Source organism: Manacus vitellinus, unplaced genomic scaffold, assembly GCF_001715985.3.
Source record: "Manacus vitellinus isolate BGI_N305 unplaced genomic scaffold, ASM171598v3 scaffold_8_pilon, whole genome shotgun sequence".
Taxonomy (NCBI): Eukaryota; Metazoa; Chordata; class Aves; order Passeriformes; family Pipridae; genus Manacus; species Manacus vitellinus.
This window is the reverse complement of record NW_021940864.1, coordinates 5,902,475-5,927,180: the sequence shown is the minus strand read 5'-3', so window position 1 is coordinate 5,927,180 and position 24,706 is coordinate 5,902,475. Positions and strand designations below refer to the sequence as shown.

The 24,706-nt window shown below is 44.9% G+C and overlaps 1 protein-coding gene across 1 annotated transcript; it reads right to left on the bottom strand.

The window, feature by feature from the left end:
- Positions 1-720: 720 nt before the first annotated feature.
- On the bottom strand, positions 721-24,187 carry DUSP10 (dual specificity phosphatase 10). The gene is made up of 3 exons (XM_008919861.3): positions 23,344-24,187; positions 5,144-5,521; positions 721-1,992 (listed from the first exon to the last, which is right to left on the bottom strand). The coding sequence occupies exons 1-3, from the start codon at positions 24,143-24,145 to the stop codon at positions 1,727-1,729; spliced, it is 1,446 nt and encodes a 481-aa protein (XP_008918109.1). The 5' UTR covers positions 24,146-24,187; the 3' UTR covers positions 721-1,726.
- Between the last annotated feature and the right edge of the window lie 519 nt (positions 24,188-24,706).

Here is a 24,706-nt window from a genome sequence, read left to right as displayed (position 1 = left end):
TAGGCTCATACAAATAAACTTTGGAGTTCGTAACAGTCCAGAAGAGATCAGGTTATACTGTATCATTAAAAATTTTTAAAAAAAGTAAATACAAACAAGGAAAGCAAAAGTCAGCCACCCAAGGGACACTGTCAGGCAAAAACAGCAGCCTACAATACACACCACACAACACTGACACAGCTGGAAAAGGAGGGGGATGAAGGGAGGATGGGCAAAAAGGAGGGGAAAATTCCAGGAAGAGGATTCCCAGGAATTGTGGAACTGCTAAACGAGGGGGCTATAGAGAGGCAGGGGAAAAGCACACACGTGACCAACATTTCTAGAAACCAGACAACTTTTTAACATAGAAGATAAGCTAATTACAGGAATATGGAAAGGAATCAGTGGAGAATGTTTATTTCTTATTTTTCCAAATGGCTACTGAGCTGTAGAAATAACAGGTCTGTCCCAAAGAGCCCTCACCAATAGTGCCAATTCAGCCAAACAGAAGAGAAAAATCCGGTTACAGAAATCGAAGATGCAAGAGTACAGTAAAAAAGTAAAGAAAACATGTTCCACCACCAGAGGACAGGGACGAAACTAAAGAGGAGATGCCAAACAAGAGATACCAATTTTGTCAAAGGAGATGTACAATGCCACAAAAAATAAACCAAAAGGAACAAAACAAAAACCCCACTCCATAGAAAATGGAAAATTGCTAAAGAAATAAAAGGACACACATTTTCCAAAAGATTTTTTCTTTTATAATCAAATTTTTTTACATAGACAACTGAACACACCAATATTTTGTGCGAAAAATATTTTTAAATAAACTTCTCAATTTTTGTACATTCTGATATACATATGTAACAAGGTTTATGGCACTGTAACCAGGATCAAAATCATATAAAGGAACAAAATAATTGCTCTCATTTATCCTTTCTGAACCAAGCTGGCTGCTGTTGCACTATTAGACTAAAAATTATTATTAGTGGGCAGCCAACTCTAATTGGTTTGAACACTCAAATCAAAGCCCAAATTATTATTGCACAAGAAGCCAGTGAAGGCATATGGCATAGAATGATCGAAGTCCCTTACTGTTAAAACCTTACACCCCAAAATAGAAAAATAGAACTGGAACATGAAACACACCAAATAAACTTTTTTTTTCTTCTTTAGTTTGAGTCAGGAGTGTGAAAAGTGCCTTGCAGACTTTTTAAGCTGCTCTGATTTCCTTTGCATTGGTGAGCATTTTGCTAGGTTATCTTTAGCAAAGCCTTTGCAGAATGAAGGCCCTTATGTTTCAGGGAGGGTTTTTTCTGCTTTGTTTTGGCTGTTTGTGTTTCGTCTTCAACTTAGGTTTCTTCAGTCTATGAACCTGCACAGACTACTTAGCCATAAACTCTACAAGTAGCTGGAGAGGTGGGAAAAATAAAAATTAAAAGAAAAAAAGCTCCATATTTCTTCTTCTTCTTGTTTTGATTTTAAAAAGTACTCCTTTTGCTCTGAAGCCTCCCTGCTCTGCCGGTGTCTGAGAAGGAAATCACAACAGCATCCCAAACCCGGCAAAGTTCTTGGATCTTTTAAAAACCTTTCCTTACAAAAAAGGTTTTTATTCACAAAAAGTTCGCCACAAAACTCCCCTTGAAAGCTAAAAAGAAAAACCCACAAGCCACCCATCATTGCCCCAAATCAGGTGAAGAATAGGTTAACCCCTTCATTGACCGCCACCTCACAGCTTCGCCCGTCACACGACAGTCTCTACGCCGATCAGCTTTGGTGTGAGGATTCGTGGTGTGACACCGTTGTTTAGATCTTCTTCGAACTCCAGTAACTGCCCCATAAAGTTAAGGTTAGGGGAAATGATTGGTCGTTTGCCTTTTACAAATTTATAGGCATCCGTCATGGTCATGCGTGTGTGCTTCATTAAGTAAGCGATAACTATGGTGGCAGATCGGGAGACACCGGCCTGGCAATGGATGAGGAGACCTTTCCCACACTGATGAGCTTCCTCTAGAAACAAGAAAGACAGAAGAAAGTAAGTTTTTTGCCAGTTCATAAATTAGAACAAGCTCAGTGCAATTAAGAGTAACTTAATGTGAAAAGTCCCTTGATTTGATTACAAGCACAGCAGCATCTCCTCCCCCCTCCCTCCAGCCCATCTTCCTCCAACATTTTAGAGTTACTGCACGTGAAACACCCAGTCCAGTCTGACACTGAAAATCCTCATGTCCAAATCCTTATCTCTTTATTAGATGAACCACACAGTGAGAGATGCTGCTGCACTGCTCACACCGGTGCCAGGGAGCATTTATTTGGGAGGTCGAGGTCCATGATGAAGCATCAGGCTCCATTTCCACCTCTGCTGCTGCACTACATTGGCATCTCAACCTCCCTGTCTTTCAAAGCAGGGCACCACCTGTTTAACAAACAGGTATTTTCAGATTCAGTTCATAACAATATATCTGTTTCAAAGCCCTGTTCTTGGAAGCTTTTACAAAGCTGCTCTTGAAATGAGCTTCAATGGGGCACTCTGCTGTGGTGCCTCCACAAAAGCAGGAGCTGGATAACACACACAGGACACACGCTCTCCACCAAGATACATCACTTAGACGGAGGCAACCCGGGCAGGATTTAGGAAGGACAAAGTCCTTGTAACCACCTCTTAACAGGACATGAGAAAGAGGAGAGTCAATACCATACCACCCTCATCTCCCACAGCTTGCTTTTAAAACAGGAGATAAAACTTTCAAGATGTGACCCTTCAATCTACTTCTTTTGTTTTAATCCACAGGACAAACGTGAATTTGGTTTGCAAGTTTTGGCATCAATCCAACCCCACCAAAAGTACAGTTCATCCCACCCCACATGTTCAACCTGTACTGTGAAAGCATAAATGAAGCCAACTTCCCTCTAGACATTTTTGGCAGTTAGTATTTCAGAAAGCTGAAACTCTCTAATGTATTTTGACACACTTTCACAGAGAGTTTCTGATGATTTCACTTCCTATGGCTTTAGTCTTAGCTAAACCTGGGGTCGGTTGTGGTTTTTTCAAGACATATTTAAAGAAACATAGGCCAACAATCTGCTGTTTAAACATTTCCAAATCTTCTCAAATGCAATTTAAAGTTTACCCAGAGGAAGGGAAAGCTTTGACTAGTTATTTCCCCAGCTGGCTAAATTTGCTATGGAGAAAAACTCTCAGTGGAGAAATATTTGTTTATTAAAAACAAAGACAGACCCCCAAGCTGTAATTATTAAAAAGGAGAGTAAAATGGGTTTTGAAACACTTTCTAAACCTTTTCAGAGCAAAGCTGCTTTCTCTGCCCTTGGTAAGGTCACAAGCCAAACACTATCTTTCAGTGGCTTTGAGAGCTCTAATCCTTCAGCTCATAGGAATGCTGGGTGCAGAAATCTCCATCCTACTCCCAAAGGACCTCAGTAGAGCTTTGCAGTCTCTTTATGTAAGCTTAGCCTACTGAATCTCCCCATCTTGTTGAACTCAAAATTTAAGGTTTTATGGGATTTCTTGGCACAGCTGTTTTCCCAGAGGATCAAAGCTAGGTTTCCTCTCCCCTACCCCTCACCCAAAATGAGGTGTTCACCATCCCATACACATCATAATCAGCAGCTTGGGGAGCTGACAGCACTACTGATAGAGCTGGGGTTGGGTTAGGAACACTGGGGAAAATTTGGTTTTAAAGAGAGATTCTTTGGTCCTTCACATTGTAGACCATAAGGGCTCCCAGTAGAAGCTCCCAATGGTAAGACTCAGGCTTTAATGCTGCTCTCCATCTGAACTGCAGCACAATCAGTGATTTCTCTGTTCACCTTCACTAAAGTAGCACAACTACAGGCCGTACACGTCAGCACACCACGGTCCCCTGCCAACCCAAACACGGCCAGGGAGGCTCACAAGCCATCTGCCCTGCCCAGGCACACAGCAGGGGCAGAAGGGCTCAGGAAAACATGCTGAGTTTGGACCTCCAGTCCTGGGACCCAGTCCCACAATTGAGCCCCAATCCTTGATGAGCCTAGGAGCACCTCCACGGAGCCAGCACAAACAGGTTTGAGTTTCAGGAGCCATGAACCCACCCCCTGACTCAAAGGCCATAAACACTGATGGTCTGAGGGCAGGGAGGAACACAGCTCTGCATCCACTTCCGTATGGGGTCAGTCAGGGATCTAAGCTGCGATGCAGCACAGAAACACACTTCCCTTGTCTAGTCCTCCACTATCAAGCCTGAAGTACTGACAAAGAGATTAGCCCAGCCTCAGCACAAGAAAGTAAAATTATATATCAGTGGTCCCCCCCAGCATATTTCAGAAAACCTCTCAGGGCACATAATTCTGCTGGAGCAGCACAGCTGGACATTCACTATGCCACAAAAGCGGTGTCCAGAAAGAGGGGCAAGATGTGGTCCTCAAAAGCTTTTGTATGACATGCTGAAGCCCTCGCTTAAAGTGGCCATCTGGCTTTAGCCTAGCTGACCAACCAGAGCTGAGTGTGGCCCTAAACTTGGCTGAGGGCTGTCCTGGGTTGATCTAGCGAGGTTCAGAACAATGTGGGCAACGTTGCTGGGTCATTTCCTCAGCAACCTCTGCAACAAGCTGCATGTCTCTGGTGAACTCTCTCACACAGCCTACAGGATTTAGAAACTTATTAATGCAAGTTTCCATCACTATCCACTCAACCACACACACACTTGGAAGCTATAAATCTAACTGTGGAACAAGCAAAGTGTGAAAGTTTGTCAGTTTTCTCATTAAGTTAGGAAAGACTGAGCCATCATTGAGAATAGTTACTATGAAAAATTGGCTGTAAGCCACTGTGGAAACTGGGAATGCAAAGGAATCAAGAAGAGGGGATGACGAAAGTCTCAATTTTCTCAGGTTTCCTGAATTTAAAGCCTGGAGGTAGGAGTCAGTATAATGGATAAAAATTGTAACCCCAGGCTACTTAACTGGATACATCAGAGATGAGAAAGAAAAGACATATGAGTTGCTCAGCATTTCTGACAACCTAAACAAAAGTAAATATGGCCTTATTCAGCCTTCAGAGTAGTTGGAGAAGCATAAAATTCACTCTAAATTCTTACAACAGGTAAAAATAAAAAAAAACCCAACAAAACAAACAGGAGTATTTCCAGTCAAGGGTAATTACCAATGAACTCAAAAGCCTCTTCAAAATACTGCCTGAGATTCTGCTTGTTGCTGTCAGTGGCCGGGAGCCGCTTGTAGTTGAACATGCCTTTCTCGTAATGGTACAGGGGCAGGTGGGTGGTCACATTAATTACGTAGCCTATGTTCATCCTCTGCATTTTCTCCAAGTCCTGAGCATCATGCTCATTTCCGAGGAAGAGGAAGGGCAGGATGGGGGTGAGCTCAGCGTTCTCGATGTCTGGCGTGGTGGGGATGGACTGAGGTAGCATGGGGGGCACAGCGGAGGCACCGCCCCCTCCTCCCCCCTCCGGGCACTCTTGCAGTTGGAGGGAGTTATCGCAGAGGTTTTCGTGGTTCTGCTTGAAACCGCTGAGTCCTCCTGGGAAGAGAGACCAAGCAGATATTTAGGTTAGATACCCCAAGGTGGCAACGCTTTGGATCCACCTTTTTTCAGAGCACGTGCTGGGACCACCAGGACTGGAGCTGGCTCTACTGTCCCCACTACCACTGTCACAGTGACCAACGCTGTGCCGTCAGCAGCAAGGGTAGCACGAATCAGCAGCAGGCATTGTCCTCCCCTCTGCGAGGCACACGGTGCCAAGGAACAGGCTCACAGACAAACACGCCTCTGTGCAACATCAGTGTGCTGGGGCTGCCTCACCTACCAGCCTGTGAGAGAAGGAAGGTATTTTTTCAAGAAGGAGAACATCATCAAAACTAGGGGCAAGTGGCCTATTAGCACACTAAAGTGAGCAGCAAGCCAGCTGGGACAGTCTTAGCTTTACCAGTCCACAGTAGATTTGCCTGTGGGAGCAAGCCCTGCAGGGCATCCCCCCATCCAACACCTCTGAGGATGGTGCAGCTCACCCCGGCATCGCTCCAGGGAACAGTACGTACACATTTGTGCACCCGAACAAAAGAAAACCACTCCTTGTAACCCAACAGAGACTGAGGTGCTTGCTTAACATGTGGCAAACAGCTCTCCTTTTGCTGCCCCGGTTGCATGAAAATATCTAGCAAGAGCTATTTTTAGGACATTAATATGGATTGGAAAATGAATCTGAGGGGGGAGGGAGAAGTCACTTTTTCAACTCATGCCTCCCCTGACTCTATTGCATGCCTTGCTGGTTTTTTCAAGCACCATCTCCCTCCCCCTCCAGTTTTTTGGTTTTTTGGGTTTTTTTTGAGGAGGGCAGCTTTGCAGAGCTGGAGCAAGCAAAGGGAACCTTCTTTCTACACCTCATTCGGGAATGACATCAGCCCCAGGCTCCCCACCTGCCTGGTTTCCATAGCGATTACACAAAGCACACAATGACATCAGCTGGCATGACATCAGCTCTTTGAGTGCAAACAATACAAGAACTACTACTTTGTGCGAGGCCTTTGGTAGGAGGCAGTGGCGTTCCTGGGAGCCGCTGATGTAATGCTAACAGGTGGCTCCTCCGAAAGAAAAAGGCGGAAAGAGGAGGAATGCAGTGATACATCCCCCCCCCCACCTCGCCCGCAAAAGCACACGTTGCTGTTGTACCAGGACACTTGAAGTCATGCTCCGCACTGAGAGGAGCCAAGTGTTCAGACTCAATTGCACTTTGTTAACTGCAAGCCAAAAAAAACCCCGGAGGGGGGAGAGTTACCCTGAAGTTACTAGAAAGAGCTACACTAGCCAAAATAAATGCTGAATGTCACCATCCCAATAATGTTATTTAAACAGAAAAATAAAATAAAATAAAAAAATAAAAGACAGGCTATTTGTCTTTTCCGTGCTCTTTCACAGTGATCTAGTGAAGGTTTAAAACAAAGAAAAACATGCTGTCACTCAGGCTCTGGATCAGACACAGCAAAGGGCTCCAATGCCTACACTTTGAGTGCTGGAATTCAAATGTCTGTGACATACCTGCCCATAGGGTAGTACCCAGCCAGGGCCATTTCAGCACCCTATACTGTACTCCATGGGCACAAGGCACCCAGACTACGCTACAACCATCTGAGCCCCTCTAATACATCCAGACTCCTATCCTTCACACTCCGCTAGTAACTCATTTTCCCAGAAATCTTTGAAATGTCTACAAAATGTAGAGTATTTCCTCTTCCCTTGAAAGTGTGCTTGTCTTCAGCTGTTTCTGCTGTTTACAGGACACAGAGCAAACAGTTTTGCCTTAAGGATCTGTACTCTAAAAGTTGTTACAACGAGGGAACAGGGGAGAAAGAAGAAGCAAGGACAAAAATCTGAGCTCAACTGCCAACTGCACCACATGGCCTCAACGGGATCTGAAAAGTCTTCTCAATCCACTCAAGAAAACAAACAAGACAATGGTCTCCAAGTTGAAGATGTTTGAAGTCTCATCCAAACCAACAGCCCCAGCCTAGAGTCTGGGCTAAAGGCTAAGCCCTAACCCACATTCCCATCCTTCCACGTAGGCAACCAGTCCATTCAGCTTCAATACTGCCGTTTGAACAATAACTGGAGCATGCTGGGATTCTCAGGAAAACCCCTGAAAAAGTTGCTTTAGTGGCCCAGAGCTAATGCTCATTTTCCACCTCTCCTGCAGGTTTTAGGGAATAGGCAGCTGGAGGTAGGATCCTATTGTTTCATCACTAAGGTGGACACACTGATGGTGTGGCAGACACCATCCTGTTTCACCAGCTGCCTTGTAAGATACAGCACAGCTGGAGAGTCTAGAGCAAGTTCTTTCCTCACCACCCATGTCCTACTCTCAGGTCCTCTGCTTGCCCCACTGGCCAGAAGACACTATTACTCCTGCTACCAACTCTTCCTCACTGTGAGCTTTGGTCCAGCAAATGACATGGAGGAGAGGATAAGAGACCATTACATTGGGCAGGGCTCCTCTGTTATCACTGCACTCGGAAGAAATCAAGAGGTGTAGGGCAATCCCCACCACTCCAGCAACAGCATCATGACAAAGGATGGGAAGGAGACCCCAAATACAGCATGTGGAAGATGCACAAACAAGTGGAGTAGCTAAATATATAATAGCTTCACCCACAATTTCTTTCCAGACATTTGCCAGTGGTCACTATTCCTAAAGTCAGGCCACATCCCCCATTCTCTTTGTTCACCTCCTCATGTGGGTGGGGAGTTAAAAAGTTAGTTCAAAGAATATTTAAAGTACCATACCCAAGCAGCTCTCAGAGCAAATGTCCCTGAAAGAACACATTACTGTGGAGAGGATTACTAACCTGAACTGGCTCAGACACGTGAACAAGAGAAGACTACACAAGAACACTGGTATTCAGAAAGAAGGCAGCAAGATGCAGTCACGAAGAGAAACTGAACCCTAGGCCAACAGCAGGAGCTGAGCTTGGATCTGCACTGCCATAATACTTAATTTTTTTAAAGTTTACAAGATTACTTCCTGAAGCAGGTCCAAGTAAAGTTAATTATGACCAGTCAGAAAGAGTAAAAGAGGGATAGACTTTACACATGAAGGTAAATACAATGTACAGGCTATTGAAATGCATCTGTATTCCTTTGTCAAGAAGCTGCTATTTCAGCACTTAAAGTCTTCATGTAAAAGGGGTAGAGGAAGTGGGAGAGGAGGCCAACACATAGTTCCTGCAAGCCTGGTCTAAGAGTTGATTAATTCAACTCAGTAAAGTCTAAGACATATCACTGCTGCTGACCACAACTCCAGATAACAAGGAAGCTCAAGGCATGGATGCAGAGACTCCACTCGTGGTTGTAACAAAAGCTGTTTTGTGGCTGACACTGCCCAAGCCTTCCCTACCCTGGGGCATGAAGGAAGCATTATACAGGGCAGTAACAGTGCCTGTGGCCAAGAGGCACAGCCTAGCAGAAGCTTCTCACTAGCACAGAGATAAGCTATATTTTAAAAGCAGCTTTTCAGATGGTGCAAAAAGCCTTCATCATATAGGGGAAGCCTAAGTAAAGAAGCAATATAATATATATCCACCATGAAAGCCCATCAGCATGCAAGGCAGGGCTGTTTGAACCACAGCCACAGAGCCTAGACTCAGATGTGCAGCCACCCTCAGTGACAAACCAAAATGCCAGCAGTCAGATAAGCCACCAACGTTCATTTCAACACAATGTCACGCTCACAGCCTGTCTCTTCTGCCTTTAAACACGCCACACAGCTGTAATAACCAAAGCACAGCAAAAAGCCTGAACTGCTCAGCCAGTCTGATGCAGCCCACATGCGGGTGCAGAGAACATCCCAAGTGCTTCTGTGCACTCTCTGCGCCAAAATGGCAGCTGGGCAGGCGTTTAGAGGGGCTGAACCTACCAATATCCAAACAAAGATGGACATACAAGGATGCTTGGCACTCTGGGGAACCCAAGGTATTTCTTGCATAAGGAAATGAATCAGTGAAGCAGGACCCTTCCTGGCAGATGGCCTTGCCTGGTATCTAGCAGGACACAACATAGGACTGAGAGCTCTTGCTCGCCGCTGATACTAAAACCAGGTATTTTTGCAGTTATAACTGCATGTCACCTTCGAGCATCCTACCCTGCCAGAACAGTTGGTGAGTGACAACAGACTTCTGATTGTCTGAGACTTCAAAACTTTTAGGAAGTTCCAAGTCAGCACCGGACGTGCTCCAGCTACTCACACTTGCTTGTTCAAGTTCTTCGCAGCCATCGGCCCACAAACATCTTGCTTAATGCTCCTCAAACTCCCCCGCTGAGCAGCGCCCAGGCAGCAGCTGCACACAGATTTCCCAGCCTCAAAGCCATCCAGGAGCCCAAGGCTTGCACCAGCACTATGAGACCAGGTGAGTGGCTGGACAGGAGCCAAAACAGCTCTGAACAAATGAAAAAAGACAAGCAGCATGGTGCTTGCACAAAAATCATGCTAAACACAGTGTCTGTCATTTGCCATCAGAAGAGGGCAAATACAATGCAGAGGAGGCACAAAAGGTAGAGTAGGAACTAGGCAATCAGCTTTTGTGAGGGACTGTAACCCTGCAATAGAACCATCTTCAAAGAAAGTAAGAAAAACAAACCTTACCTGTACACATTTATAAAAAGGATTGGTTGGTTGGGAGTTTGTTTATTTGGAGGTTTTTTTGTTGTAGTTGTTTTGTTGTAGGTTTTTAGTTTGGGGGTTTGTTGTTTGCTTTTTGAGAAGATTGAGAATTAAGTACAAGGAGTACAGTAACACCTGCCCTCCCCCTCTGTCTCTCCTTTGGCACCTCCTTCAGCCACCACTGCTGCTCTATAGCTGTGTGACTATATGCAAACTAGGATGTGGGCTTACAATATGCTTTGGGAGATCTGCAATATGTTTCCTATCTGGAAATGGGCTCTTACCCCACAGTCAAGGGAGTAAACGACCTTGTTCCCTCTGCAGTGACAGAGCTTAGAGGGAGGTAGCTACAATGAAATGCCCTCACAATAAAGCAACACCTTTGCATTACCTCATCGCTGTGGACATACTTTGTTCTGAGCGTGGCAGGTACTGGGTGTTCCTGCTACAACTGCAAACAGGAACATACTTTTATACATGACAGACTGCAGATGTGGGAGCCACATTTAGACAGAACACGTGGTCTCGAGAGACAACCAGACCTTTTATACAGCTTTCAAAGCTGTCCAGGAGGATTTCTGGATCCGCTCATCCTCGTTTACAATACCACAAAGCCCTCTCAAAAAAAAAAATAAATAAAAGCAATACACACAGAGGCAACAAGAGCAGAAATCCCAGGACACTGGGAAGTGTCAGCAGAAAAGATGTTCGATCTGTAACTTCCCCTCCTCTTGTGTTGCTGGGCTCTTGCAGGGTGCACAGCAGAGAATTCGGCAATACCACAGTTCTGGCCACCCCAGGCATTACTCGCTCAGGAATGAAGCCAAGTTTTAAAACATCCACTCAGCATGTGCCCTGTCAGTACCACCATAGCATACCAAGCCCCTGCGGCTGCGTTTGAGTGTGTTTGAGGTTGAAGTGTTACAGTGAGCATTTGGGGAGCAGGACAGAGACACTCACACAATTGGTGCATATCTGTTTAAGACGACGCTTTCAATTTGTGCAAGTACAGCCTGTTCCTTTAAACCTGTGACCTCATTTATTTACATTACTGCAGAAAAGCACTGCCAGAAGCAACAGCTGATGACAGTCTCATGTATTTTTCCACTAAGACAACAATTAAACTGCTCCTGTGTTATTAATGAACAGATGACTTTGTGTCAAGTTGATTCAAAGCACAGGATGCCTCAAGGTTAAGCAACTCCAGCATGTAAAAACAGAGGTTAGGTATTGTCCAGATGCTTCACCCACCTGGCACTTGCCCCCTTCCTCAGCCTGCCAGGAGGGTTCAGGTCCCTCAGCCACCCCCTGCCATGCTGCCACCAGTGTCTGGAGGTCCTGCTGCAGGGTAACACACTGGTGCTGAGCCACCACCATGATATGCCAGAATTTGCTCCTGTACCATGGGCCTTCCACCAAGGAAAAATGCTGCTGTACAGGTTAAAGCAGAATTCTGCCGTTATAGGTCAAATCCACTCCCAGGATATGGACAACCACCTAGACCAACTCTTCATACCACCCCACCTACACAGTTATGCATGCAGGTGTAGGTCTACTGACTAGCAAAGGCACTAGCAGAGAGGGCACAGAGGCACTGGGGTTGCACCCATAGGGCAAAGGAGCTACTACCACCTTGCAGTAGAAGATCCAGCCATGACACTTGCTCACAGCTCTTGCTGTCATGATTTTAGCCAGAGCAAAGATGGTTCATGGTGCATACTGAGGATTATGCTCTGTTCATCCTGAGGTACTTAAAGAAGAGATGCTCAGATTTCGTGAACAACACAAGACAGACTTTCCTTATCCAACCAGGGCTCTCCTTGCTGTCATGAAGCACTAGAAGTGTGGGAAGGACAGTTCAGCAGGGCCAATCCAAGCAGGTCAGAGTCTACTCTCCATACAGATGTCCTCCTCCTCACCACGCTACTGGTGAGCAGTGCTCAAAGCTTGCCCTCACTGCTGTAGAGCTCACTCTACATGAAAGCTTGACATGATTGAAAATATTGTATTTGGCCCACAGAGTGGGAAAGGCAACCCCCCTCTGTCCAAAAGGGTGGGGACTTATCGGACCACAGTCACCAGGCGACATTAGGAGTTGTTCCTTTGATTTCAAGGATATTGTGGTGAGGTTTGTTTGTTTTTAAACACTGGAGGGAGCTTTACACGAGATAAAGCTGACAACAGAGGGGAGCCTATCCTCCTACAGTACAGGGAGGCCACAGTGACACCAGGACTGCTTTACACCTTACCATTCCTGCTGTTAAAGAAAGGGGGAGGAAAACAAACAAACAAACAAACAAACAAAAAATCTATCCTTTTACAATATAAGTATCCACATTTACCTCAACAACCCACATTGCCCCCCTGTTTCCAAAATCAAAGGCACAACTGAAAGTTTTTTTTATTTCTGTTACTGATAGCAAGTACAATAGGTCTGACTTCCTGGTCCTGTGAGTTTACTTCTCACCTGTCTGCAGGACATTCAAAAGACCCATGGCAGGGTTTCTCTCCCTGCCGCCCGCACAGCATTCAGCATCAGCCTTGCCTCGAAAGATTAAGCTTTAAACAAACATAAAAAAGTAAAAGTAAACAGTTCACAAAGAACAGCTTCCACCTCGATACACTCAATCTAATCTAGTCTCTCCCTCTAATCGAGTTGCCAACAGCACTTCAAAAAAAGGCAAAACTCTGCATTCCAAAGAACTTGCAAGGTCAGTTTTTTTCCGTGTGGGAACTATCCTGAGAGGTCAGTTTGTACACAAATTCTGGCCTAGAGAATTTACAAGCACATCCTTGACACAATGGCTTTGAGGTTCCTTTATAAGTCAAGAGTGTGACACCAGATAAAGAGGAAAGGTTTCCCCTCAGCATCGAGGGACACGCACATTGTGTGTTATTTCTAATTTTATCTCACTACAGCTCACACCCCTTGCCACAGCACATCCTCTCCTGCTGGTCTTTGAGGTCCCTGGTCCCATCTACTTTTATTTTTTATTTTGACACCAGGCACAGCACAGCCAGCTGTCCTAGAGACATGTCCCAGAGAGGAAGGAAAGAGGTCACCAAAAGCTCCTTCCCCTGCCAGGCTGAACCAGAGATGCTGGCTCTGTGCTATTTCAGTTTGATTCTTTTTTCTTAAATACAGGTTTTTTCTCTTTTTTTCTTTCTTTATGCCTTTTTTTTTTGTCTTTAATTTAGGTTTTTTCCTCAGACCCTGGACACCCAGGAAAATGCCACACATCCCTTCCCTACCTTACCTTTACTTGTCAGCTTTTTCAAGAGATGTCACTGACTTCTGGACTACTCACCAGCCTGTCCAGAAGCTGCTCTGAATACTTCTGGACCACATCTCTGCAATCAAGACAGTTCTTCCAGCTTGTAACTGGAAATCTGCCCTATGCTATGAGAGTGCTGAGTCTGCCCCTTTTAAAGAAAAAACTAAAGTATTCATGGGAAAATAAACCAGCATCCTTCAAAGCACTGTGTTATCCTTGGGGAGTGGTCAGGAAGGTGAAAGAGGAGAAGGCCTGCTCCAAATTTTGGTACAAGGATTAAACTATGTAAGAATGTAAATAGGAACAAGACAAGAACCCCCACATCCCAAACACACTACGGTGACAACTCTGCAGCCACAGAGGAGGATTGGACTTACCCTCCCTGGAGGGCAAGCGTTTATAGCAGAAACTCAAAATTAGACACATTACAACTCCTCATAGCAAAAGTATGTGTTCCCGTGGGGATGTAGGCTAACATGAAGTCCAATTAAATAATCACTGGAAATGTCAGTGTAAACCCTGAAGGAATACATACTTCTACTGTGAAATGCTCCCACTGGAAATCATATTAACAAAAAGGTCATCAAGAAATGCTAAAGCTATGTACAGAGGAGGCAAGGGGAAGTGAGGGGGGAGGGAACAGAAACTATTTTAATGCAATAAAATACCACAAATGGGTTTATATTGGCAAAGAGCTACGGGTCTGCTTTCACAGAGAGGGGTAGAGCTGAGCACGTTTGCCCAGAACATCGAGGGTTTTTTGGTTTTTAATCTATTACCAGTTCTCTCCCTGCCCATCACCACGTGCATCTCTCAAGCAACTAGCCTGGAGACAGCCAGCAGCCGGTGCGACGGCACACGAGCAGCATGCAGACAGCCACAGCTCTCTGTGGCTCAGCATGTCTGAAGAGGGAGAACGGTCCCAGCACTGTGTCAGACATCTGTAATCCTGGATTTGTAGGCGTGGACCTTTCTGTTTAATTTGCATGTTTTCGAGAACGCTGACATTTTCATGGTTCAGCCATCCATTTATTCTCTTTACCCTTTTAAGGGCAACCTCTTCAGGACAGCTTCTTTCTAATGACAGAGCAGGCTGCTTTGTTTCTCTTGAGGATAACACAGGCTCTTTTCCAATCCAAACCACTGCTCCTCCACTTCAGAAACACCAGCACCATTCACATTAATATGAAAGGAAAACAAGGTGCTGATATACCACACCAGCATTTGAGAGTGCCATCCATTCCTGCTGAAGAACTTCTACCCTTTGGGCTAGAAATAATACTACTCCAATTTGACACCTTTCAGCAAGGTATTTCAAAGCCCATGAAGAAAAAACAGAAAATAAAGAGTGCTGACTTGACATATCCCAGTGCCACATAGCCAAAAATAAAAGCAGCAAGCTACTGGAACTAGCATGGTGCATGCCAGCCTCCACTCTGACACAAGATCCAGGGCCAGCCTTACTGACACTTAAATCCCAATCGTAATGGTCAAGGAACCAAGTCTAAAAACCAAAGCCCCTAAAAACTCCATAGGGAAAAAGAAAGTTGATCCAGATTGCATCCATATACTGCAGAGTCGAGGGAAGAAGGGAGAGAAGGAGGAGGAGGGGGAAGAAAAGAAAAAGTCATATTTACAGAAGCCAGAGCTAAATAGCAATAAAACAAGGAATATCTTCAGTCAGATCAAAATTAAACGTTGTCTCCAAATAAAATAACTCCTTGGTCTCCACAGGTGAGTTAACATTAACCTTTCCCAGGAAGCACAAGAACTGTGTTATCCCCCAACAGAGATACCACTCTGCTTTGCAGGACTAACACAAACACCTGTGAACTTACAATTAACCTCACATTTAGCAATCATAGTGGTTTTGTACCAAAATATGCCAAATTCTAACCAGCAGCAAAAGTCTTATTCTTAGCTTTCATCAGCTGGACAGAGAGACTCCCACTACCTTAACAGAGACCAAGAGAAATTAGAGCCCATCACCAACACAGTATAGATCAACTGCTTCAACAACAGCTTTGCTTTTAAAACATTAGTTTTCAACTGCTTACATAAGCCTTAATATCACACTTTGGCATAATGAACTGGAGACAACCAATTCGACTGAAATTACAGAAGCTTGCAAGTTAGCTTCTATTTTCCAAGTTTCTTAAAGGCATTATAAAAAAAATATACATATGATAATTCATGTGTGGACAAGGAATAACATTTGTTCTTCTTTTTATTACCTTTAATTAGAAGCAGTTCTTCTCTGTTGCAGTGAATCAAGTGGGAATTAATCCTGGCATGCTGTAGATGTTTTAAAGCTAGTGCATAGTAAAAGAGTTGGAACGAATGTGTTCACATCACTATTATTATTCTCTTAATTTAGTTTTTGCAGCTTCCTCCTTCAAAGTCATGGATCTTGGAAACGGGGTGTTGCATACATGCAAAGCAACAACTAACCTTACCAGGAGCAGTGGCTCCCAAGCCTTCCCATGCCCTGTCCACATTTGTGTCCTGCCAGCAGCAGATGATAAGAGACTTACAGTTCCCCACAACCCCACTAACCCCAGACCCCTCCAGCAACAACAGTCCAGTGATGACAGTCCAGTGCAGGGCCACAAGGGAGCTCCCACTGCAGGGAGCTGTGGGTGTAGTCGAGATAGACAAGGCTAGCATTGCCCCAGGGACTAGATGGTACCTAGACCCACAGGGTCCCAGTTACTCCCTGCAGATTTGCCAACTTGGGTCTCCTCTGCCTACACTCTCCTGGAACATGCTCACTAAAACCAAGTGCCAGGAGATCAGAAGCTTGTGCCCCATTCTGGATCTTAGCTTCTTCATTGTGAGCAGTTTTCCTTCAAAAAGGAGGTAACCTGCTCACCCAAGCAGAGAAACACATGAAAATGAACCTTGAATTTTTAAAAGCACAAAAACCACCTAGAGGCAAATCAGAGCCTACAGTTTATCACTTTAGCAAAAACACACCAGCAAGGCAAGAGAGGAAGGGGATGCTCCTCAGTCCATCTTCCACTTTCTGCAACAGGCAACTGTGTTGTTCCAGGGCAGCATTGTGACTATGGATGAACCTGGGTTAACACTTAACACCGATGGCAACAAGAGAAATGAGCTCAGTGTAACAAACAGTGCAAAGGACAGAAAAAAAGCCCAGTCAGATGAAAATGAGTTCTCTAAGGCCTCACAGCAAGTCTGTTGTGCATGCTTAGTCACAGAGCAGGAGACTAACCATCACTGAGCCTTGGCCAGAGCTTACCTGGCCACAAGACCGCCCTGCTATATAGGCACAAGTATCCCTCTAGTCAGATTACCTCCTTTCTGCATCATATGGGAGACAGACTTGCTTCTCCCAGCTCTTCCCCTTTCCTTCAAGCTCCAAAATGCTGCTATACAGTTACAGAACCAGGTCAGACCACCTTTGGCAGGACACAGGTTCCTCAGGAATCAACATCTTTCAGAGCAGCAGAGGACACACCAAAATCAACCTTTGGTATGCTGAGATACTTCCAGATGTGAGGTTGCCTTCGTCACAGATATTAATTGAAGCAAAGAGTTTCCTGTACTAAAAAGTCACAAGGTTTAAAAAAAATCCTACGAAACAAAACAACGATAACAAAAAAAAAAAACAACAACAACAACAACAACAAAAAAAAAACCAAACAAAAAAACCCCAAAAAAATCCAAAGAAACCAAACCAAACCAAACCAAAACACAAAAAAAACAAACAAGTTTAGCATTGATCAGCCACCCTGTGCAGAGATCATGAGCACCCCAGGACTTCCCCGCTGCAGAAACAGGCCCACTGAATTCCTCCATGCCTCCTGCTCACAGCAGTCCCTGGTTCTGCCTCCACAGAGGGTGTGCTGAGAGCACAGCAAGGACTGGTGGCTGAACCCAAAGGCACTAGCACACGTTTCAGTTTTCCCACAATTTTCAGCATTCAATGGATCAAGACTAGGTGAAAGGCCTGCCAGAAGAAGCTGAAGCTAGTGAAATGCTCAAGACAGCACCTTTATCCAGCCTGCTCTCAATGGGACTCTGTCAGCTTTTACTTTTAGGTGAGGCAGGCAAAGGTGATATCCATAATAAACACTGCTCTTTAAGCCTCAGCTTAGCAAACACCTTTGTGATTACCACAAATTAATTTTTACAGTACAGAGGTGTTTAAAAAACTGCTCAAGACAGATTCAGTTGAGTACCCAGAATCAAAGCTCCAGAGAAACAACTGCTTGCAGTAATTCAGGTCAGCCTTGTGATTTCTGTAGCCAGCACTCTCCCAGGCCCACCAGGGACTTCCCAACAAGGCCACAGCACCACTCATAATCTTATTTTACACACAAAGGGACAATGCACTAGGTCATCTTCAGATTACCATAATCTATTTCTTTAAACAGCATGACTTCTACAGCCCTGCAAACTGATGCTGAATATTTGAAAGGTGTTTCCCTCCTGGCTGACTAGTGAAATTGCAAAACAGGCAGATATTATGATGTGTGCATGCTGCTCATATTTATGGCATTTCTTTACTTCCAAGTTGCCTGCATAAATAAAAAACCCTAACTGTAATGGGGCTTTTCACAGAGTCAAGAAAGAGTTGTAGCCTAAAGACAAGTAGATGATACCCCCCTTTGAATGCAACATAAAGCCAAAGCGATCTCACTAACACTTTTTGTGCTACTTAAGTGTCATAAAAACTTAGAGTGCTCCTTTGGAAGGCAAACCTCCCATGTATAGGTCTAAAAAAAAAAATAATTCTATCTGTATCAGTTAAGATACAACCACCCTAAGTCTCTCCTAAAGGCTGTGCTCACCTCAAGAGTAAAAAGCCAGAAAACAGACCAGCAGCAGTCCTATAAAGATTTTACTTATACAGCTTCTTACCTCTGGCAGGGTAAGGGTAAGCACATGAAGGATTCGGCTAATTATAATCCAGCATCTACCTATCAGGAACATCAGGAATGTTCCCCCAGTTCACACAGAACTGGAGCAGTATTTCTTTACAAGCATCAGAGATGTCTGCCTCATGTAACAGTTTGCTTAACTCTCAGTTTGGTTTCCAAGGGTAGGACAAACTAGAGAGCCAAAAACAGGAAAACAAAACAAAACAAAACAAAGAAACAAACCTCCTTCCTGTTCCTCTCTTTCCAAGGCAGTCTTTCCCCCGAGGACAGTTTAAATGTGGTAGGTACCCTGTAAGCCAGTTCTTCAAACTCTCAGATGCCATTATCTGGGAGGAAATGCCACACTTTCCATTAGTGATGAATAGGCAAAGTTTAGAGGTACACTACTCTGCAGAAGTATCCCCTCAAAATACAGTAAAGACCGTGGTGTCCAACCACACAATTGCCCCAATTTATCTATATGCAAAAGGTACAGACACACACAATCAATTTTCAGGTGTTATGGCCAAGAAGATTACTGATTCCAGCAGAAAGATACTTTAAGCTCCAGCAATCAGTCTGAAAACTGAAGGTGAAATCTCAGCCTCAATAGAGTCAGCAGAAGTTTTTTTCCCTAGCGACTGATGGGGCCAGATTTCCTCTGCAGCACAGAGGGAACATGCTTTATTTTTAAATGTTAAGTAATGCATGTGAGACATCCAATGTGTTTAAAACTACACATTTCCCTATTACAACCATGACCTAATACTTATTCAGTGGAGATCTCTGGTGGAAATAAGTGCCAGGCACATGTTTTGTTGGTCAGCTGGATTTGTTGACCATTACATCAAGTTTTACTTTCAAATACTCTTGTGCAGTGTAATCCAATTAGGATTTAAAGCAACACTGACACTGTTGAATTATATAGCTAATAATAATAATAATAAATTATATATTTGCACAGATTATGACCAGGTCAGGTATTTCTAAGGCAGTTGCTCACAGTATTTTACACGAACATGGGGGAACATAATCCAGGTACTTATTCCTTGTGTAGGCACCTCGGGCCCTCTGTAGTTGTTTCAACTCTGCTGATATGCGACTCCGGTGTGGTAAGAGATCTGAAGCTATTCTTAGACCATGGCAGAAAGCACGAAGTGGTTTGTTGGCAGGTCTTACCCACTATAATGAGAGCAAGTTGCTTCATTTATTTCCCTGTTAGATGAGCAGTGAGAAGATTGAAAGTCAGAGCATAAATAAGCTCCTCAGACTGGGAACAAGAACAGAGAATCAATCAGTTGTTGGGGAGGAACCAGTCAGTTCCTCTCCATCTCCCTTGCAGCAGTCCAGCCATCAGTTTACAGCATGTAAGGACAAGAAAAAGAATGAATTATTTGCCAAACCACATTTTGCACCTCTGCTTTTGAATTCAGTTGTTTCCCTGCAGTCAAACACAGAAGCCTTTACAAACTAAACACAAGACTTGAGCAGGTTCACAAGGCACCCACTGCCAGCCCTCAAAGGTAGAAAAGAAACAAAAAGATGGAGACAATACTACCAGATAGTGGTCAGGGACTCCAAGGCAACTCCTCTTGTGTTAAAAGTTGTCAAGATGTGTTGGCACAGATGCTTCAATTTTTCATTTTTGTTCCCTTTGTAGATTTAATTTAACTTGGAAAAAAAAAATGCTGAACTCCAAACCTAAACATTTTAGTTTGGGGTAAAAATAATACTTTTCATCTGAATGCAAATGAATTTCCCACTTTCTATTTTTAGGTCCCAGTAGTGAACTCAAGCACACAAGCCTTAAAGACTCCAGGCCACTTCCTCTATGAGCCAAAGTTCTCAGGGAAGGTAGAGATGCCTCACCGTTGGGTTTGCAGGAGGGAAAGGAGCACAATCCCACCAAGGAGGGTCAGGGTTGCTGATCCCACCCAGGGTCACAGAGCCATGCTCTCCCCCTCCCCAAATTCAGCAACAGCTTTGACATTGGCCTCAAGCAGAAGGGACGCTGGGCTCACATCATTGGTTTGCTCCCTCTTCTTTCCAATGCTAAGAAAAAAATAAAAATAGGAAAAAAAAAAAAAAAGGCATCCAAAAAAGTGAGGCCTTTGGGTTTCAGCAAGCATGCAATACCACGGTCTAGTACGGTGTGACTGGGTGTTGGGGGAAATATGACTTCTTCCTATTTTGCATATAAACAGGCTAAGCAGCAGCTTCAGCCCTGATAGCTCAGGCTGCTACAGCCCGTGAAATGCAGAATTCTTATGGGCTTATTTTTTTCATAAAAGTAGGGGGTTTATGCCTGTCTCAAGTGCTGTTATGCCTTGTGAACAAAAAAATATGAAAATCTTTCTTCTAAAGAGCTTAAATCAAAATTATGCATATATTATGTTTATGACCAAAAATATGCTCTATGTTAAAGGAAGCAGCAAAGAGAGGAATGAAGAGAAAGGGAGGAATACGGGTTTTAAAATCCTCCCATACCACAGCATATGTAAACCCTCTCTTGTCACAATGCTAGTTTATATATTGGTCTGCTACATTAAAAATAAATCAGGCCACCTCTTTTTAACTTGAGCCTAATAAGGTGCACCATACATACATTTATCTGTAGATCACAGCCTGGCCTTGGAGAACAGCACAGAGTTTCTCTGCTGCTTAAAAAGACTGGGGCACCTAAAAACTAAATGCACACAGGGCCATGTCGCTACTCCAGCGTGCTGTAAGCCAAAGATGTAACCCAACCCTCGGCTTTGCCGATCGGATTCACCCCACAACGTGACACCGTGCCACGAAAACGGCGATGGGGCCACGGGCTGACAGGCAGCACCAAACATGGAGACGGTGGCACCGGATCAGGGGGACATAAACTTGGACAGCCTGGTTAGCAACCACTGTTTGCAAACACAACACAGGGGATCAGATGGGCCGGCAATAAATTAGGAGCAGATAGCAGAGAGCAAGAGAAATCACTCAAAATAACAAACGTAGGCAAAGAGGGCTCCCCAGCCACCCTCGGTTTCATTTTAGTGCCTGAACCCAGGTATGTGCATGTCCCAGCTCCCAGGCTGCCGAAGCACGACGGAAAAAACACTATCTGTCAAGTGAAACTAAATAACGAGTGGTTCCAGCACCACTCCTCCAGCTCGGAAGCTTAATCGCAGCCTTCCTAAATGCTGCTTTATCCCATGTTCAACTCCATTTGACCCCAGTTTGAGCTCCACTTCAAAGAAGAAGAAGGGAGTTTAGGTGATAGGGGGAGCTCCTCACTGTACACTCCCCCAGGTGAGGTTTGCTCTGATCCAGATGATCACTACATCCAAAAAGCTAAGGATTTGGGCCTTCTCTCTCCTCTGGCATGCTTCCAGATCTGCTGGCAGACCAGTTTGGGGAAGGGATTTCTGCTAAGCAGGTCTCTTAGGTAACATTTCTCAATGGTTGAAAACCAAAAATGGCCCAAGGACTCTCACAAGCAGTTGGTCAAACCCAGTGCAGCACCCAGAGTCGGCAGGTGGGAGAAAGGGCTGGCCAAAACCTGCCCACAGCACCCAACAGCTCAGTGCTGCCCAACTACAGCTCTGCAGCTTCATCTCCACCAGGATCTTACTTCAGGTACTGAAAAAGTACCAGCCTGAGGTCCACAGAAGCTTCAGTGTTTTCCCCTGTGTTTCTCTGAAAACACTTTCAGCATACCATTTTTCTGAGGACAGGAAGGCTTGCAGACTACAACCATATATCTAGTTGCAAAGGCTGTAGAACAGAATGATTACCACCAGAAATACAGGACTCCGGCAACAATCTCCCTCTGCTAAGCACCTCGTCTCCCTCTTTTACAGATGAAGGTCACCACCATAACCCAAGAGACTCAACAAAAGCATACACGGAACCCACACCAAGTATCAGAGCAAGTCCAGCATGACCATACACTTGCTGGGAGCAAGGAGACAGTTCACCAGTTTTAAGCTTCCACAAGAAACACCCACACAGAAGTATCTCACAGGACCCTTAGCTCCTATAAAGCTAAGAAACTCAACCGAGGAAAGGGGATAAACTATCAGCCCAATCCATTCTCCTGCCACATTGGGCAGGTGGGAAGTAGTAAGCTGCACAGAAAAATATAAGCGAATTAAATACATACAGTATGAGCTAAGCAGCAAATCCCTCCATAGTTTCTCAGTGCCACAGCCAGTCTCTGCCAACCATGCCTCTGAATGGCATAAACACCCAGGGGAAAGGAAATTCAATCTAGAGGGCAGCATTGTTATAAATAGGATCTACAGAATGAAGTGAAGAAAGGGAACTGTCCTTTGATGCTGCCTTAATTGGTAGGGCTTGTTTCCACCAAAGCATTAAGGGATAAACCAAACACCACATTAAAACAGGAACCTTTACAGGAAAGCCATACACATATATAAACACATATACATGCAAACACAACACTTCCAGATCACTTTTTTCAGTGTTTCCCTCTGTTCATTATTCTCACCTCATACCACCAAAACAAGGCTTGATTGCTCAAGTTTTGCTGACTGGTCCACGACAAAATGCCTCAGACCAAGTGACTTCCCTTGCCTTTCCTTCTCCAATCTCACTGCCCATCTCCAGCACCTATGAGTTCAGTTTTATACAGACTAAAATAAGGCTGCTAAGTAAAGGTCAGTCTGACAAGACAAATGAGAACTAACCCCTCCTGGACCTCTGCTCCTTGGGCTATAAATACTCAGAACAAGCAATGGGGGAAATTCTTTGTCTGCACAGACACCAGGAAGCACGTTTCCTCCTCCTTCCAGTTCCCATCCCTCTTGCTACTCAAGGACAATATTCAGAGAAAAGCAAGCATCTCCCTGCTACCAGCTCCATGGTTTGTCCACAAACAGCATTTGCTTTGCAACTGGTGACTGGAGGCACACAAGCCTCGCTAGAGATAAGCAGATGCTTTCAAGGTTCAGCCATCAGTGAGGCTGACAGCAGAGTGTACATGCTGCAAAGCAAACCATGAGCCTACATGCGGGCAACGAGGAGAATTACCTTTTAGGACTAGGGGCTCCTTGCCTTCTCGCTTGAGTGACTCTAGCACTATGTGGAGTGGCTGGGAAGGCATTACTCTGCTTGGCTCATTGGTATTCTCATCATAAACTATGATTTCTTTGGAAAATATTCTCTTGAAGGAGTCCTTGCCTTCCCGGCAGGAGATCAAGTCCAAGACGGTGATCTTGCCCTGCTGGAGCCTTCTCCGGCTGATCTTGTCAGAACAGTTAATGTGGACAGCCCCTTGAATGTGGCTCTTATTATACTCCATGAAGGGCCTGCAGTCAATGATGACAGGCCCTTGGTTCTGTTGGTGGCTCTTGCTGCATTTGGTCATCTTCTTGGCCAGATCATTGGGGTAAATGATTTTGATGCTAGTGAGTTGCTTGGTGGTGCCCGAGACAGGGCTCCCCACCCCGCCCAGCGGGCTCAGGCTGCCGGCGTTCTCATTGCTGTTGACCATTTGGTTGGCAGGGCAGGCGGTGGAGGCTCCGGCGTGGGTGCTGCTGGTGCTCGCTTGAGTTTGGGCCTGAGTGTCCTTGTCGTACGTTGCCACAGTGCAGCAACTGGCACTGCTGCATCCACAACTCAGGGAGCGTGCAGAGCCGTTGGATGAGGGCATATACGTGAGATTAGCAGTCTTTAGGGACACAACAGCTGCGCCGAGCAGACTGGAGTGGCTCTCACAGGCAGAAGAGGCAGACTCAAGATAGCTAGAGTCTAAACAGAGGTTGAGATCCTGAGGTCTCACTGGCCTCGAAAGTGCCACTACTACCCTGTCGTCTAGAGGAGACGGAGGCATGAGGAGGCTGAGCACTAGCAAGTTAAGAAGAACTCAAGATCACCCTGCAAAAGAAAAAGTGGAGGGGAAAGAAGAAAAAGGTGATGAAAACAGATCATGAAATCAACATTAACCTACAGATGCGACAACTTACTTTGCCAAGACCCATTATCCTCAACCTAACAACCCTTTCTGACAGTAGTTGCTTAAAAGCCTTTTAAATCCTGCAGCAAATACTTCAGCTATCTGCATGTGCACACATGGCACGCAGAACACACGCGACTAGCCTGGATGTGCAGTTACACCCAGGAGGAGGCATTTGGCTACATGCAGATGGTGCTGAGCTATTCTGAAACCCCAGGCTGCAAGGCACACCACTGATAATGACAAGGGCACATTCTCTCATCCAGTGGCTTACTGCAAGGGAAGAAACTACTGGGCTGACTCTACTGCTGGGAGGAACGCATAAGAGCTGAAGAGCTGAATGTGTCAGTGGTGATACACAACTTTTCCAGCAAGATGGAATAAAATTAGCTTGTGAACAAATTTCCTGAGACAGTTACAAACTTGAACACGTGAGGC

What these genes read in the sequence shown, in the direction of transcription:
- DUSP10 (XM_008919861.3), bottom strand. Translation starts at nt 24,145, where the DNA reads ATGCCTCCGTCTCCTCTAGACGACAGGGTAGTAGTGGCACTTTCGAGG. An exon ending in GGAGCCCCTAGTCCTAAAAG is followed by an intron (nt 5,522 to 23,343) that starts GTAATTCTCCTC and finishes CTCTCTTCCCAG; the next exon opens with GAGGACTCAGCGGTTTCAAG. An exon ending in AGAGGCTTTTGAGTTCATTG is followed by an intron (nt 1,993 to 5,143) that starts GTAATTACCCTT and finishes TCTTGTTTCTAG; the next exon opens with AGGAAGCTCATCAGTGTGGG.